General features: G+C 40.4%; 1 protein-coding gene across 4 annotated transcripts in view; it reads right to left on the bottom strand.

Annotated features, from left to right (window-relative positions):
• ESR1 (estrogen receptor 1) overlaps window positions 1-13,957 on the bottom strand; it is a 398,889-nt gene that overhangs the window by 60,897 nt on the left and 324,035 nt on the right. For all 4 annotated transcript variants that reach the window (XM_025294352.2, XM_025294351.2, XM_006080203.3 and 1 more), the window contains one exon: window positions 8,912-9,050. In XM_025294352.2, the coding sequence (XP_025150137.1) occupies window positions 8,912-9,050 (139 nt within the window). The remainder of the gene's footprint in view (window positions 1-8,911; window positions 9,051-13,957) is intronic.

Raw genomic sequence — 13,957 nt, forward strand, 5'->3', positions numbered from 1 at the left:
TACAAACTTTTAGTTATAAGATAAATAAGTTCTGGGGATGATAATGTACAGCATTCCATCCCTGAGCTTCCCTGGTGGTTCAGATGTTAAAGAATCTGCCTGCAATATGGGAGACCTGGGTTCCATCCCTCGGTTGGAAAGATTCCCTGGAGGAGGGCATGGCAACCCACTCCAGTATTCTTACCTGGAGAATCTCATGGACAGAAGAGCCTGGTGGCCTACAGTCTATGGGGTCGCAAGGAGTCAGACACTACTGAGTGACTAAGCACAGTGATGTACAGCATGGTGACTATCGTTAATAAAACTTTATTGTATAGTTGAAAGTTGGTAAGAGAGTAGAACGTAAAATTTCTCATCATAGGAAAAAAACTGTAACTATTTGTGGTGATGGAATGTTAACTAGACTTATTATGGTGAACATTTTATAATATATAATATATCAAATCATATGCTGTATGCATATGCTATACAATGCAATGTCATGTCACTTATATCTCAGTTGAAAAGAGAAAGTGATGAAGGAGGATAAACTAGACAGGGATGATGTGGGATGTGGTGGAGGTTTGCTTACAATGTCTTGCTTTTGCTTGTATTCATTTGTACACCAATATTACTCCTCCACTAGGCAGTGAATTCCCTGAGGCCAGATCTGCCTCTTACAAATTTTTTCCATACCCTCCAGCATCAGACAGAACCCTAGAGACATGGTCAAACTCAACAAATATCTATTGAGTTGACTTAAACTGACTCCTAACTAACAGAGTTGAAGCTGTGTTATCTCCTTTTGTCACTGGATTTTAACTGCATTCATTCAAACAAATGAGGATCTTTTCAATGTCAACTATAGAAAGGCAGCTGAGATTAAAACAGATATGATAGGGGGATTACATGATTACCTCTATGGAGCATGTGTGACTTAAATAACATCAAGATATTTTAGAACTAAACTGTCAAAAACATTATGCTGATTACATTTTAGATCAATTAGCAATGGTTAACTGTTAACAACATATGGCAAATACCAAAACAATGTGGAAGGTAAACACATAAGAGAAGTCAAAGCAAGCCTCTTACACAGGATTAATTCTTTGGCTGGAATTCTGCCTTTTCCTCTGTAGCGATTTTATATCAAACAAATCTTTACTCTTTGTAGGTTTATTCCTCTTGAGGAGTTAGAGACTTGTGGCTTAGCAGGCTTATAACACTGTTCTATTCAAGTGCTTTTGTTTTTAAGGCGCAATCATGATTTGAATATTCTGTTTTTCACCTTTCTCCAGTAGAACCCCTACATGTGCTCTCATGACTGAAGGTCCTGTTGGCCAAATTGATTTTTTCTAAAACTCCAATATGTGTGTGTGTTTAATATTTTTATTGATATAACTCACATATCACATAATTGACCCACTTAAAGTATATAATGCAACTGAGATTTAGTCCAATAGATATTTTGATTCCTTTCTAATTTCTCTCTTCTTTGGGCCTCCATTTTTCTCTCTGCAGTTTACAGTTTCATTTCCAGAGTGTGTCAGAATGCTACGCCAAAGACTTTTACAAGTCAACCTGGTGGCATCTGCTGCTGAGTAAGTGAAGGACTCATAACTGGAAAGAACCAATGGATAGAGCCAAAATATAAACCAGTAAAACCCCTTGCTCCCTGTATTCTCATATCATGAACAAACTATAGTATAAAAGATAACCCAACCCACTACTGTACAGATGAAAGAAGTTACATAAATGTTGGCTTCCTTTCTTTCTTCATCCAATTCTACAAGGCAGAGCAAAAAAAAAAGAAAAATTTATGAACGAAGTCCTTGAGATCTGAGTGGGCCAAACAGGCATGCAAATCACTGCACACCTGGAAAGTTATGAGGGAATCCAGCAAAGCCACTGGAGTAACCAAAACCCTAACCCAGGACTCACTTTGCTGGTAAGTCGACCACTCCGCCATCCCCACCCACTTGCTACCTCTGCTACTACAACATCCCCCTTCAGTAGAGGACACAATTTTCAGAGAAGAGAAATCTTAAAACAGGAGTATAAAGGGAGGTCCTCCTCTTTATACCCAAGAAACCTTTAAACAAATTACATTCTGAATTTATCAGCTTATTCCAGAACTTTCTTTTTTCACTCTTCCAAGTTAAAAAAAAAAAAATCTGCAAAGAATTTACATCAAGTTTTACACAGGAAAAAATTTTAAAAGGCCAATAAAAAAAAAAAAGTCCAGTAAAAGCATTGCTGGAAGCACTGTTTTATTTGCATGTTTTTATTTGCATGCTTTGTTTTCTGAAATATTGACAATAAATAACTCAAGCATGTTCTTGCTTCTAGAAAATGGCTTGTTTTTCTATTTTAAATGAATTTATGGTCTGAAAACAGTCAGCTATTTAGTAGAAGAAGCAAAATATCCTCTCCCAGGGCAGCAACCTGTTTTTCTCTTAAGGAAGAGAACTCATTCCTATTCCATGCCTACAAGTCAAAGAACTTTCTGTTGTCCAGTATTATTTCCTACAGGCAGAGCCTCTTGATTCAGGAGTGATGGAAAGAGCCAGATCAACAACCTTCTGGCCAGACACTTGGTAGAGAGAATATTCTGCTTGTCGGATTAAACTCTGCTTTTTAAATGGATGAATAGGTTTTTTTTTTTTTTTTTTCCCTGAGAGTGAATAGGAATTGAAAGAGAGTGCTTTGGCCTCCCTGAGAAATCCACAAATATTTCTCAGAATTTGTTAGCACGGATGGCACCAGTAAAACAGAATTAGACAGTGCTCTGCAAACTGGATGGTCTTACTGAACTGGCAATTCGCATTGTTTCCTCTAACATCACATCTGTCTTCCAGTGATAGTAAACTTTGCTCCTACGAAAACAAAGAGATCCCACAAGGAATGACATATCTTGAAGCTTTTGCTTCTGTTTTTGGTCTCTATTTTTCCAGGTTGAGCGCTCAAACAGGACTCAATGAGGAGGCGCATTCCTAGTTGACACAGAGGACATATTTTGTGTTTTCTGGTGCCAAAACACACCAAAGGATTAGGTGCTAGAATGGAAAATGAGTTTTCTCCATTCCCTGATGACTTTCACAGGCGTTCTTATTATCTTTAACTCTCCTCTTGTAAAACACACATACACACACACACAGACACACACACACAAAGAGAGATTACTGGGTTCTCTATTAATACCTTATAATAAGCTTTGTTTCTTAGTTTTCACAGAAAGAGATGACTGCATTAAGTGTTTGGAACTCACTCCTGCAGGCTATGGGGGAAGAACTGGAAATTGTGGATAGGCTAAGCATGGCAAGGATAAAATTAGCCTTTGAGCATATGACTACCAGGAAAGTTACAAACTACCAGAATCAAGATACCATGGCCTGTCATCAGGAAGTAAATCAAGCAATAACTCTTTAAATGGATGCAAGATAGGAAATATGTCCTCTGCTCACAAACATGAGATGACAACCCAGCAGATTTTTATATTCCTATAGTCACTAAACCCCACTTACCAGTGCTAACATTGGAGTAATTACAAGGAAAGACTGGGGTACATTCTATCCTCTTGATAGCCTTGGAAAGCACAAATGCCTGGATTTGCAAAGGTTTGAGAAAACAGGACATCAATATGATCTATCACAGATAAATCCCTGTCTCCAGTTAGCAACATTGGTAATCCAAGGGTGACAGGACTCCCTGGGACTTCTGGCTTTCACTTGTCCCTGTGTCTGTGAAGATGTAAGCACGCAAGGGAGACTGACTTTGCAAAGGTGGTATCACCAAGCTTGAGAGAAAACAAAAATGATGCAGCTAGCACTCATCTTAGCTGAAACTCCAGTACTTTGGCCACCTCATGCAAAGAGCTGACTCATTGGAAAAGACTCTGATGCTGGGAGGGATTGGGAGCAGGAGGAGAAGGGGACGACAGAGGATGAGATGGCTGGATGGCATCACGGACTCATTGGACGTGAGTTTGGGTGAACTCTGGGAGTTGGTGATGGACAGGGAGGCCTGGCGTGCTGCGATTCATGGGGTCGCAAAGAGTCGGACACGACTGAGCGACTGAACTGAACTGAACACTCATCTTTCGCTTACCAGCTCTGGAACACTTGGTTTTGAAACTCATGGATTCCTACGGCTTGTTACCAAAAAGTGTTTACAATGTGAGAAAGGATTGGAAAAGGACAAAAGGGAGATCAGGATGACTGAGGCTAATCAGAGAGCTGAATGTTATCAGAGGGGTTGGGACCCTGCAAGTCAAAAACATAAACAGTGTTCTCAGCTTTCACTCAAAAGCCATCTTCCAGATGTATAAAATTTCAAGTGAGTTACTGGTCACAATATTGTTTACTGTTATCAGTATATCAATGGCATCAAAAGGAGTTATCTTCTAATACCAAGGGAGTAATTTCATAATATTGAAATTTTTTTCATATGTAGGTACATGATAAATAGAAAAGTATAGAAAATTTTATACTATAGGCCATAATTTTTAACATATTTAGTACTAATTATTGATATAACTCATGAGGCTTCCCAGGGGGTGCTGCAGTGGTAAAGAATCCACCTGCCAATGTAGAAAACACAGGAGACATAGATTCAATCCCTGGGTAGGGAAGATCTCCTGGAGTAGGAAATGACAACCTGCTCCAGTATTCTTGCCTGGAAAATTCCATGGACAGAGGAGCCTGGTGGGCTACAGTCCATGGGCTCTCAAAGAGTCTCAGTCACAACTGAGCAACTAAGCACATATGCACATATAATTTATATTTACTTATATATTTTTCTAATCACTAACATATATGTAAATGTATGTAGATCTTGAGGATTTTACTCGATAGTGGGTCTAGTGATGGAAGAAAAGTAAGATCCTTTGTTTATCCTCATTCAGAATCTAACAGGTCTGTGGAATAAAAGCAGAAGTGTAAGCATGAATCAAGCGCATTTAGTAATCTGAAAAATTCTCTCAAAACATATGTATCTTAATTTCTTCAAAGTCTAGGAGGGACTAAGCCAGGAATTGCTGAGTAGCTCTGAACAAGAGGTGAGCGAGTATGATGACACGAACGGTCGAAACGACCATCAGAAGATGTGGTTTCTCCTGACTCTGACATGAGCCACCCGAGGGGCCTTGGCCGGTGAAATTAACAAATACTTATTGGGGATCATGAAGACTTTGTTCACTGGAGGGAGCAAAAAAGACAAACAAGATCTGGTTCCTGCCCACAAGCAGTTCGTGAGCTTGAAGAGAAGTTAAGACATATGATCATAACTTACAGGCAGAAGGAGAAGAAGAGGAGCAGAAACCAAACCTAGTGAGGATTTAAAACAAAGGAAAGGCTACTTTCTGGCTGAAGAGGAGAGACTCTAAAGAAAGGTTTCTCCAGAAGAGTGGCAACTAAGGACAGCCTTAAAGAAGGTCCCAAGATTCTGACAATTCTAAAGGCCCAGGGCCTTTCAGAAGCAGTGGAAAAAAATCCTTGAAGAGTGAAATTAAGTTCGTGGCTCTCAGGCTGAAGTCAGGGTCCAGGTGTTTTCAGCCTGGACAAGAGCTCACCTGGCTCACTTAAATCCCCAGAACTCCTTTTTGGACTCACAATCACTGGCTTTCCCCATTACATCACTGGCCCGGCTCTGCAGATGTTCGTGTCTATGACACTTGCAACAGGGATTCATGATTACCAAGATAAAAAGTCTAGAGAGTACTTTCTAAAGAAGAGAGAAAGCCAATGAAAGCTGAGTCAGGAAGCATCAGGATCACAGCTGTGCCTTACAAAGAAGTATCTGGCAGCCCTCTGGGAAGAGACTGAAGGAAAGAGGGCTGATGGCTGAGAAAGAGACATAGTGGTGGCCAGGTCACACTTTAGGGAGGGCTGATTTGGACCTGTGCTAGGGGAGGCGTGGAGACAAAGGGGAGTGTGGATTTCAGAAACAGAGAAGGAAAGACTTGACAATTAACTGGATAATCTGGTGGGGTTGGGGGAGTGGAATCCATGGTTAATTTGAACTTGACAACTTCAATGTCTAGGTGAATGTTGATGCCACTAATAGACAGCAGTAAAGAATAGGAACAAACTTATAAGGACGATTCAGTGAGAGTTCTTGTGAGTCTGAAGAGTTTAAAGGATATTGAAATAGGAAAATCTAGAGTAGTGGTTCTCAACCAGGGACAATTCTGTGCCTCCTCTCCTGTCACACACAGGGGACATTTAGAAATGTCTAGATGGGCTTCCCAGGTGGCACAAGTGGTAAAGAAGCCACCTGCCAATGCAGGAGACATAAGAGACAAGGGTTCAATCCCTGGGTTGGGGAGAGCTCTTGAAGAAGGAAACAAAAACCCACTTCAGTATTCTTGCCTGGGAAATCACATGGACAGAGGAGCCTGGTAGGCTATGGTCCATGGGGTCCAAAGAGTCAGACATGACTGAGCAACTTAGCATGCAGAGACATTTGGGGTTGTTATCTCCAGGGAAAGGAATGCTGCTATGAGAGCAACTAGCAGGGCAAGTCCAGGGATGCTCCTAAACATTCTAAAACACACAGGATAGTTCCTCATAAGAGAGAACAATCCAACCCAAAATGTCAATAGTGCAGAAGCTGAGAAATCCTGGTCTAGAGGTGGTAGGAACTGCACATCTGGAATATGAGAAAGCAGGAGTGGAGAGAGATGAGAACTCTTAGTCACTCACACTGCAGTCAGAGACAGGGGAGAAAATTAACCACCGTGAGAATATGCAGAAAAGAGAGATAAGCAGGTGCATGATAAAACTAGGCAATATCACCTCATGGCAAAGTGAGCTCATTGGGATGAAGTGATGTCAAAAACACCTGCACACCTAAAATGCAACAATTGATGATTGCTTTTAGGAAGTGTGTACCCAAGAAGATAAATATGGACTAGGTAGTCACCATGAAATCATGAGGCAGATCACTTCAGTCATGAATGTCCCCCAAATCCTCAACCTTCAAGATACCTTCCAGTCTATAGTGGGGAAACAGTATGTGTGGTCTGTGATTTTCATTTGCAAATTTATTATAATTCAGTCACAGAACCACATGACTGTAACAGGTGAAAAAAAAAACTTTTTAAGAGTAGAAGAAGAAGGAGGAAGAGGAGGAGGGAGAAAAGAAGGAAGAGAGAGGTGAAAAATAAGGTAAGAGGAAAGCAAAGGAAGAAGGAGAAAAGAAGTGGAAGGGAAACTTGAGAAGAAAAGAGAAGGGAAAGAAAAAAAAAAGGAAGATGGGAAAAGTGAGAAGCACTGCAGAGACATCCTTTAAGGTAGCCAGACACTGCATGAGGAGCTCTATGGAACAGGACCAGTGGCCATCCTCAATCATTCCAAAAAATTGTGATATGGGATTATATTCAATGGAAAGAGCGAGTTGCTTCTTGACTAGCATCATCACTGTTTTTCAAAAGCTATAATAATACAAAATGATGAAATGGTAACCAATACTTATGCAATTCTCCAGAGTTAAATCAATGTTGCCAGAAGTCTGCTCCAGGGTGTTTGGCAGGTATAAGGAAGGAAGCCGGAGCATGACAGGAGATGGGAGGCAGTCTGGTGCTCCAAAAGGAAGGAAAGAACAGAGATGCATTGAGAGCAACCTGGCGACCTTGGACTGCTGAGCAGAGGCATACAAAGTCGGCAAGAAACTTTAGAAAATGGCTCTTTCCCATTCACATGTTTATGGCATCCATAAAGACAAGGTATACATGGAAAGAAAAGGTCACAGCATCAGACCAAAGATGGCATCACTGATGAGGAGGGAATGTGAAGAACACGTGGCAACGTGTTATGCCAGAGCCAGACAGATCCTGAATTCCAATCCTGGCTCCACCATCAGCTCGTCCCATGCTTTCCCAAGTAACAGAATGTGTCTGAAACTTAGCTCCCTTTCTGGTAAAATGGGAGTGATAAGGCTTCCCAGGAGTGCCGTGATGATTACATGAGATCATGTTCATAAAGCCGTCAGCACAGCAGTTGGTGCTGGGTAGGAACTCTGTCAGGGGTAGCTGCTGTTAAATAATGTCTAAATCCAATTACTCTAAGTAATGACTGCGTAAGAACAATAAGACTCACATTCCAAGTCAACCCAAATAAAACACATAAAACAAGGTAGCGCATTTGGAAACTGAATTCTCTGTTTTCAAAAATAAGCAACTTAACTTTTATGAATTCATAAAACTGGAAGTGACCTTTGGAACTATGATCAAATTTCCTCATTTAATGATGGAAAAATTGGAAGAGGAAATGAAAAGACTATTGTGGTTTGGATGTACATGAACCAAAAAAAGATTTTAATTACAGGAAAGTTACTCATCATTTTTTAATATAACACAAGGTGAAGATGGAGTTAGAAAATGACAGTTCATAATGTTATGTGCATGTACGCTAAGTCACTTCAGTCATGTCTGACTCTGTGCGACCCTATGGACTGCAGCCTACCAGGCTCCTATGTCCATGAGATTCTCCAGGCAAGAATACTGGAGTGGGTTGCCATGCCATGCCATCTCCAGAGGATCTTCCCAACCCAGGGATTGAACTCATGTCTGTTAGGCCTTCTGTACTTGTAGGCGGGTTCTTTACCTAGCAGCCCCTGAGAAGCCCTCATAATGTTATAAATACAAGCAAATACATGTGTATATGTAAATCCATATATGTATATTATAAACACATATACAATATCCATATGTCTATGTTAGAAATGATAGAGCTAACCTGCAGACGCATCAGGCAGACAGTTAACCTTAGCTATCTGTGAACTCAATTAGCCTACCTCACTCGAATTCACCCATTTGTAAACATATCTGATAAAGTTCTTGGAAGTCTCATGGAATGCTGAATAAACAAGCTTCAGTATAAAACTGGTGATTCTCAGGGATGTACTTTCCCCAAGCTACAGCTAGGTCACTCACCTGTCCAGGAGAAGGTTAGGAGCAAATAGGAGCTTCCCTGGATGCTCCATGGAGCGCCAGACAAGACCAATCATGAGGATCTCTAGCCAGGCACATTCCAAAAGGTGGACTTGATCATGGAGGGCCAGATCCACAAATCCTGAAACGAGACAAGAAAACCCCCCTGACTCAAATGAAAAGGAACTGCTGGTGAAATGAATGCAACCAGGGATTTGAATGGTTAGGGTCTATCTTTCATAAGATGTTAAAATATAAACTAGAAGCACACTTAGGAAAATCAAACAGCTATTTTTTAAGCATTGTATATCAATGAACATTAATGTGGCATTTTCTTAGTGTTACCTTTACAAAAATATACTAACTTATGTAACCAACCTAGATAGCATATTCAAAAGCAGAGGCATTACTTTGCCAACAAAGGTTCATCTAGTCAAGGCTATGGTTTTTCCTGTGGTCATGTACGGATGTGAGAGTTGGACTGTGAAGAAGGCTGAGTGCCAAAGAATTGATGCTTTTGAAGTGTGGTGTTGGAGAAAACTCTTGCGAGTCCCTTGGACTGCAAGGAGATCCAACCAGTCCATTCTGAAGGAGATCAGCCCTGGGATTTCTTTGGAAGGAATGATGCTAAAGCTGAAACTCCAGTACTTTGGCCACCTCATGGGAAGAGTTGACTCATTGGAAAAGACTCTGATGCTGGAAGGGATTGGGGGCAGGAGGAGAAGGGGACGACAGAGGATGAGATGGCTGGATGGCTTGATGGACATGAGTTTGAGTGAAGTCTGGGAGTTGGTGATGGACAGGGAGGCCTGGCGTGCTGTGATTCATGGGGTCACAAAGAGTCGGACACGACTGAGCAACTGATCTGATCTGATCTGATGTAACGCACTTAGCTTTCTATAAAGTTCTGAACTTAAATGGTATTTACATATGCATGCTTTTTACTTAGGCATTTCTAATAGCCTTATGTGATTATTATACTTCATTTCTGTTTTAGTTGAAGATATTTAAGTGTAAGAAATTTAAATTACTTGCACTAAACCAAATAGGTATTGAAGAACAGGCAGGACCAAAGTCACTCAATTTCTACTTCTTTGCTGCATCACTAAGTCATGCTCTTTTTTTCACACCATGTAAAAGAAAGATTAATAAAATAGCATATGTACATAAATCACTTGGGAGAGAAAGAATCCAATGGAAAAAAAAAAGGAAATTCTGATTTCTTATTTTTTAATGGCTTATTGGGAAAGTAAAGCTTTTTCCAATCATCACTGACAATATGGTGGATGCCTACTAATAATGAGAAAGAGGAGGAGGAGGAGAAGGAGAAGAGGGAGAAAGAAGAGGAAGATTAATTCATTGAACCTCCACTATGGGTTAGAAGCAATGCTAAGTACCACCACGCCAATTTTTAAAAGTATTTACTAATACAATAATTTCTAGAGATAAGAACCCATGGGGATACCATTTTACAGATAGGAAACAAACGTTCAGAGAGCTTAGATACCTGTTGAGGTCAGAGGCAGGAATAGTCCCCAGAACCTTTGCCCTTGACCACAAGTACCACCACATCTTGTAAGCTGCAACTGATTATAGACTTTGGATCAAGTGGCTAAATAAACCTAACCACACACATTAACACATGCCAGAGTGAGTGACCGGGGCATTGCATAAACGAGATGTCCATAAAGTCTGCTGCTTTCCAAATCAGTTCCCTATGCTTTTGCCCGGGGACATCCCATCACATTTCTTTCCTCTCCCTCTCTGCCCTCAGCTCTTTTGTTCTCTCTCATCCATGAGACTGGGTCTAGGATTTCCATTTTTCTTTGTCTTCTTTGTTCTTTTCTCACTAATATTATACTTCTATTAGTCATCTATGCTTGTATTTACTAAAAAGCCAAAATGTAACTCATTTTCTTTAAGCAGCAGTATTGATGTTTTGCCTACTGAATGTTTCCTTTTGGTGATGTTAGTTAAAAGAATCAGCACTCAACAATTAACTCACCATTTCTTTCATACTTAAGTATTCTCTTTCATGAAATCCTTACCACTAAATAGATGATGATCCATAGAGAAAAACCCAAACTAGAGAAAGACCCTCTAGCCACTATTCCATAACCAAGCCTCATAAATTTTATCTTTCAAATAATGATAAAATTATTTTTCTCCAATATATATGTCCACCACTACTCTATTTAATTCCCAAGAGGCTCTCACCTTTTTGCCTGACTTCTTTAACTCAGCATGACTGTTTTGAGACTTACCTGTGTTGTTGAATATAGAAACACTGTAGGTGACTCTTTTCATTGCTGAATATTTCATTGTATGGATACAGCCAATCAGTAAATACAATTTTGTTATCTTTTCATTGAACATTTGGTTTGTTTACTTTGGGTTATTACAAATAAAATTGCCATGAGCAGTCTATGCGCATTTTTTTTGTATGAACGTATGCTTTCATTTCTCCTGGGTAAATATTAAAGGCACTATGACTGGAGTATGTAGAAGGTATGGGATAGGTATATGTTTAACTTTTTAAGAAACTGTTAAACTGTTTTCAAAAGTGATTCTTCCATTTTACATCCCTAACAGCAATGCATGTCCAACTCTGTGCGACCCTATGGACTGTCGTCTGCAGTCTGTCAGGCTCCTCTGTCCATGGGATTCTCCAGGCAAGAATACTGGAGTGGGTTGCCATGCCCTCCTCCAGGGCATCTTCCCGACCCAGGGATCGAACCCACATCTCTTAGGTTTCTTACCACTAGGGCTGCCTGGGAAGCCTCCCCGCTCCCCCTCCCCCTGCCCCCAGTCAATAGCAATAGATGAGAGTAAGTTACTCTACCTCTTTAGCCAGTAACTGATATGGGCAGTCTTCTTCATTTTAGTCATTCTAGTAGATATACAGAGGTTTCACACTGGCACTATGATTTGAATTAGCATTTCCCTAAAAATTAATGATACTGCGCATCTTTTCATGTGCTTCTAACAGGTCATTATCTTATACTATATTCACATTAATTATGCATATATCTGTAAATTCTGCTAGACTATGTACTCATTAGAAGCACAAAATGCATGATTCTATCAAATTATGCCTTTTTAAAGTCTCAATTTATTACCCCTTCTGCTACATCATTTCAGCCACGCCAAGTCCAATAACAGTGTAGCATTTACCAGAGAAAGAGTCTTCTCCCTGGAAAAAGAGGGTTTCACTCATTTATGATTTGTAACCAGAGAGAATATGGGCCTTTCTTGTTCATAAGAAAAACTAAAAGATTAAAAAACTGTGACTGGGTTTCAGGACTTTGGGGAACAAACCCCTACACCCTGCAATCTTGCACCCATAGTGTGCACTGGGTGAAAATAGACTAGCCTTGCTAGGAAGAAGCTCTGTCTGGGGCAGCAAGGAATGCTTCTTTTTATCAGTGAAGTCGCTCAGTTGTGTCCGACATTTTGCGACCCCATGGACAGTAGCCAAGCAGGCTCCTCCATCCATGGAATTTTCCAGACAAGAATACTGTTGGCTACTTTTTATCAGTACCCAACATTTAATGGGATAAATGAACTCTAGTGAGCAGTGCTTAAAAGGAAAGCTCACACGGAAGTTTTAATTCTTTGAAAGTTCACTCCAATCTTCTGGGTAAATTCTCGGAGTAGTTGTTTTTTTTTTTTTAATTGAAGGATAATTCCTTTACAGAATTTTGTTGCTTCCTGTCAAACCTCAATATGAATCAGCCATAGGTATACATATATCCCCTCCCTTTTGAACCTCCATCCCACCTCCCTCCCCATCCCACCCCTCTAGGTTGATACAGAGCCCCTGTTTGGGTTTCCTGAGCCATACAGCACATTTCCATTGGCTATCTATTTTATATTAAAAAAAAAAAATTACCCGGTAAATCCAACTCACTTTCAGAAATGTTAACATTCAAAAGATATTTTCTCTTTTCTCATGACATTCCCTAATTGATGTGGGGGGAAAGTAATCATGTGATAATGTCACCCATAACGAAACCCAACCCATGTTATTTGATACCCTCCATGAGCCCCCAGTAATCACACAGGATGAGATTTAGGGGCCATCTCACGAGAGAATGGGAGCCATTGAACCACTCAACTTTGGGAAACCAAAGGAGCATTTTCTGGTATCCAACCTTACAGATTAAACTGAACCATACTTTCTAATTCTCACATCAAAACTTCAGTGCTATTTAAGTCGGACAGTTTTAGTGGCCTTTGGGGAGCCTCAGAAGCTCACCATAACCATTTGTACCACAGAAGCCTGGTGATTATGAAATCTGTCTGAAGTATGTCTGCTAGTAATAGTGTTCAGCCTGAATCCAGCAGAATTGCTGGTCCTTCTGTTGAAATGATGTAGATCTCTCAAAAAGAAATAGTTGACTTAATTATCTTTCCCAGCTGTGCATATTGCCTGCAGACAAGGGTTACTGTGTCTCTTGCAAAGGATCCTCTGCAAGTTCCAGGGCCAAGGTTGCAGGAAGTGTGCAAGGACTGTCAATTAACCTTCCCAATGAACGTGAGGGATTTCAAAGAGGGTTACTGGATGGAGTGTCTCCTTTCTTCCAATATACTGACCTCAATATTATTTTAACCACACAGAAGCTAAATGTTCTTTTGGTGTAAAATAAATGTCCTTGAGTACTCTAAATTCATATCCAGTGAAGAAAAATAATGTTCATAAATCCCACACAAAATTGTACTGGGCCAACTTATCTAAAGGGGCTTCCCAGGTGGCTCAGGGGTAAAGAATCTGCCTGCCAATGCAGGAAATGCAGGTTCAGTTCCTGGGTTGGAAAAGACCCCCTGGAAAAGGAAATGGAAACCCACTCCAGTATTCTTGTCTGGGAAATCCTATGGACAGAGGAGCCTGGTGGGCTATAGTCCATCAGGTCTCAAACGAGTTGAACACGACTCAGCGACTAAACCACAACTATCTATAAACATCAAGTTTTGATACTTTGGCTTGTTTTCCCTATAAAAGGAAGAATAATCTAATATGCAACTTCAGCGAAATCTCCTATCATAACT

Source organism: Bubalus bubalis, chromosome 10 (genome assembly GCF_019923935.1).
Source record: "Bubalus bubalis isolate 160015118507 breed Murrah chromosome 10, NDDB_SH_1, whole genome shotgun sequence".
NCBI lineage: Eukaryota > Metazoa > Chordata > Mammalia > Artiodactyla > Bovidae > Bubalus > Bubalus bubalis.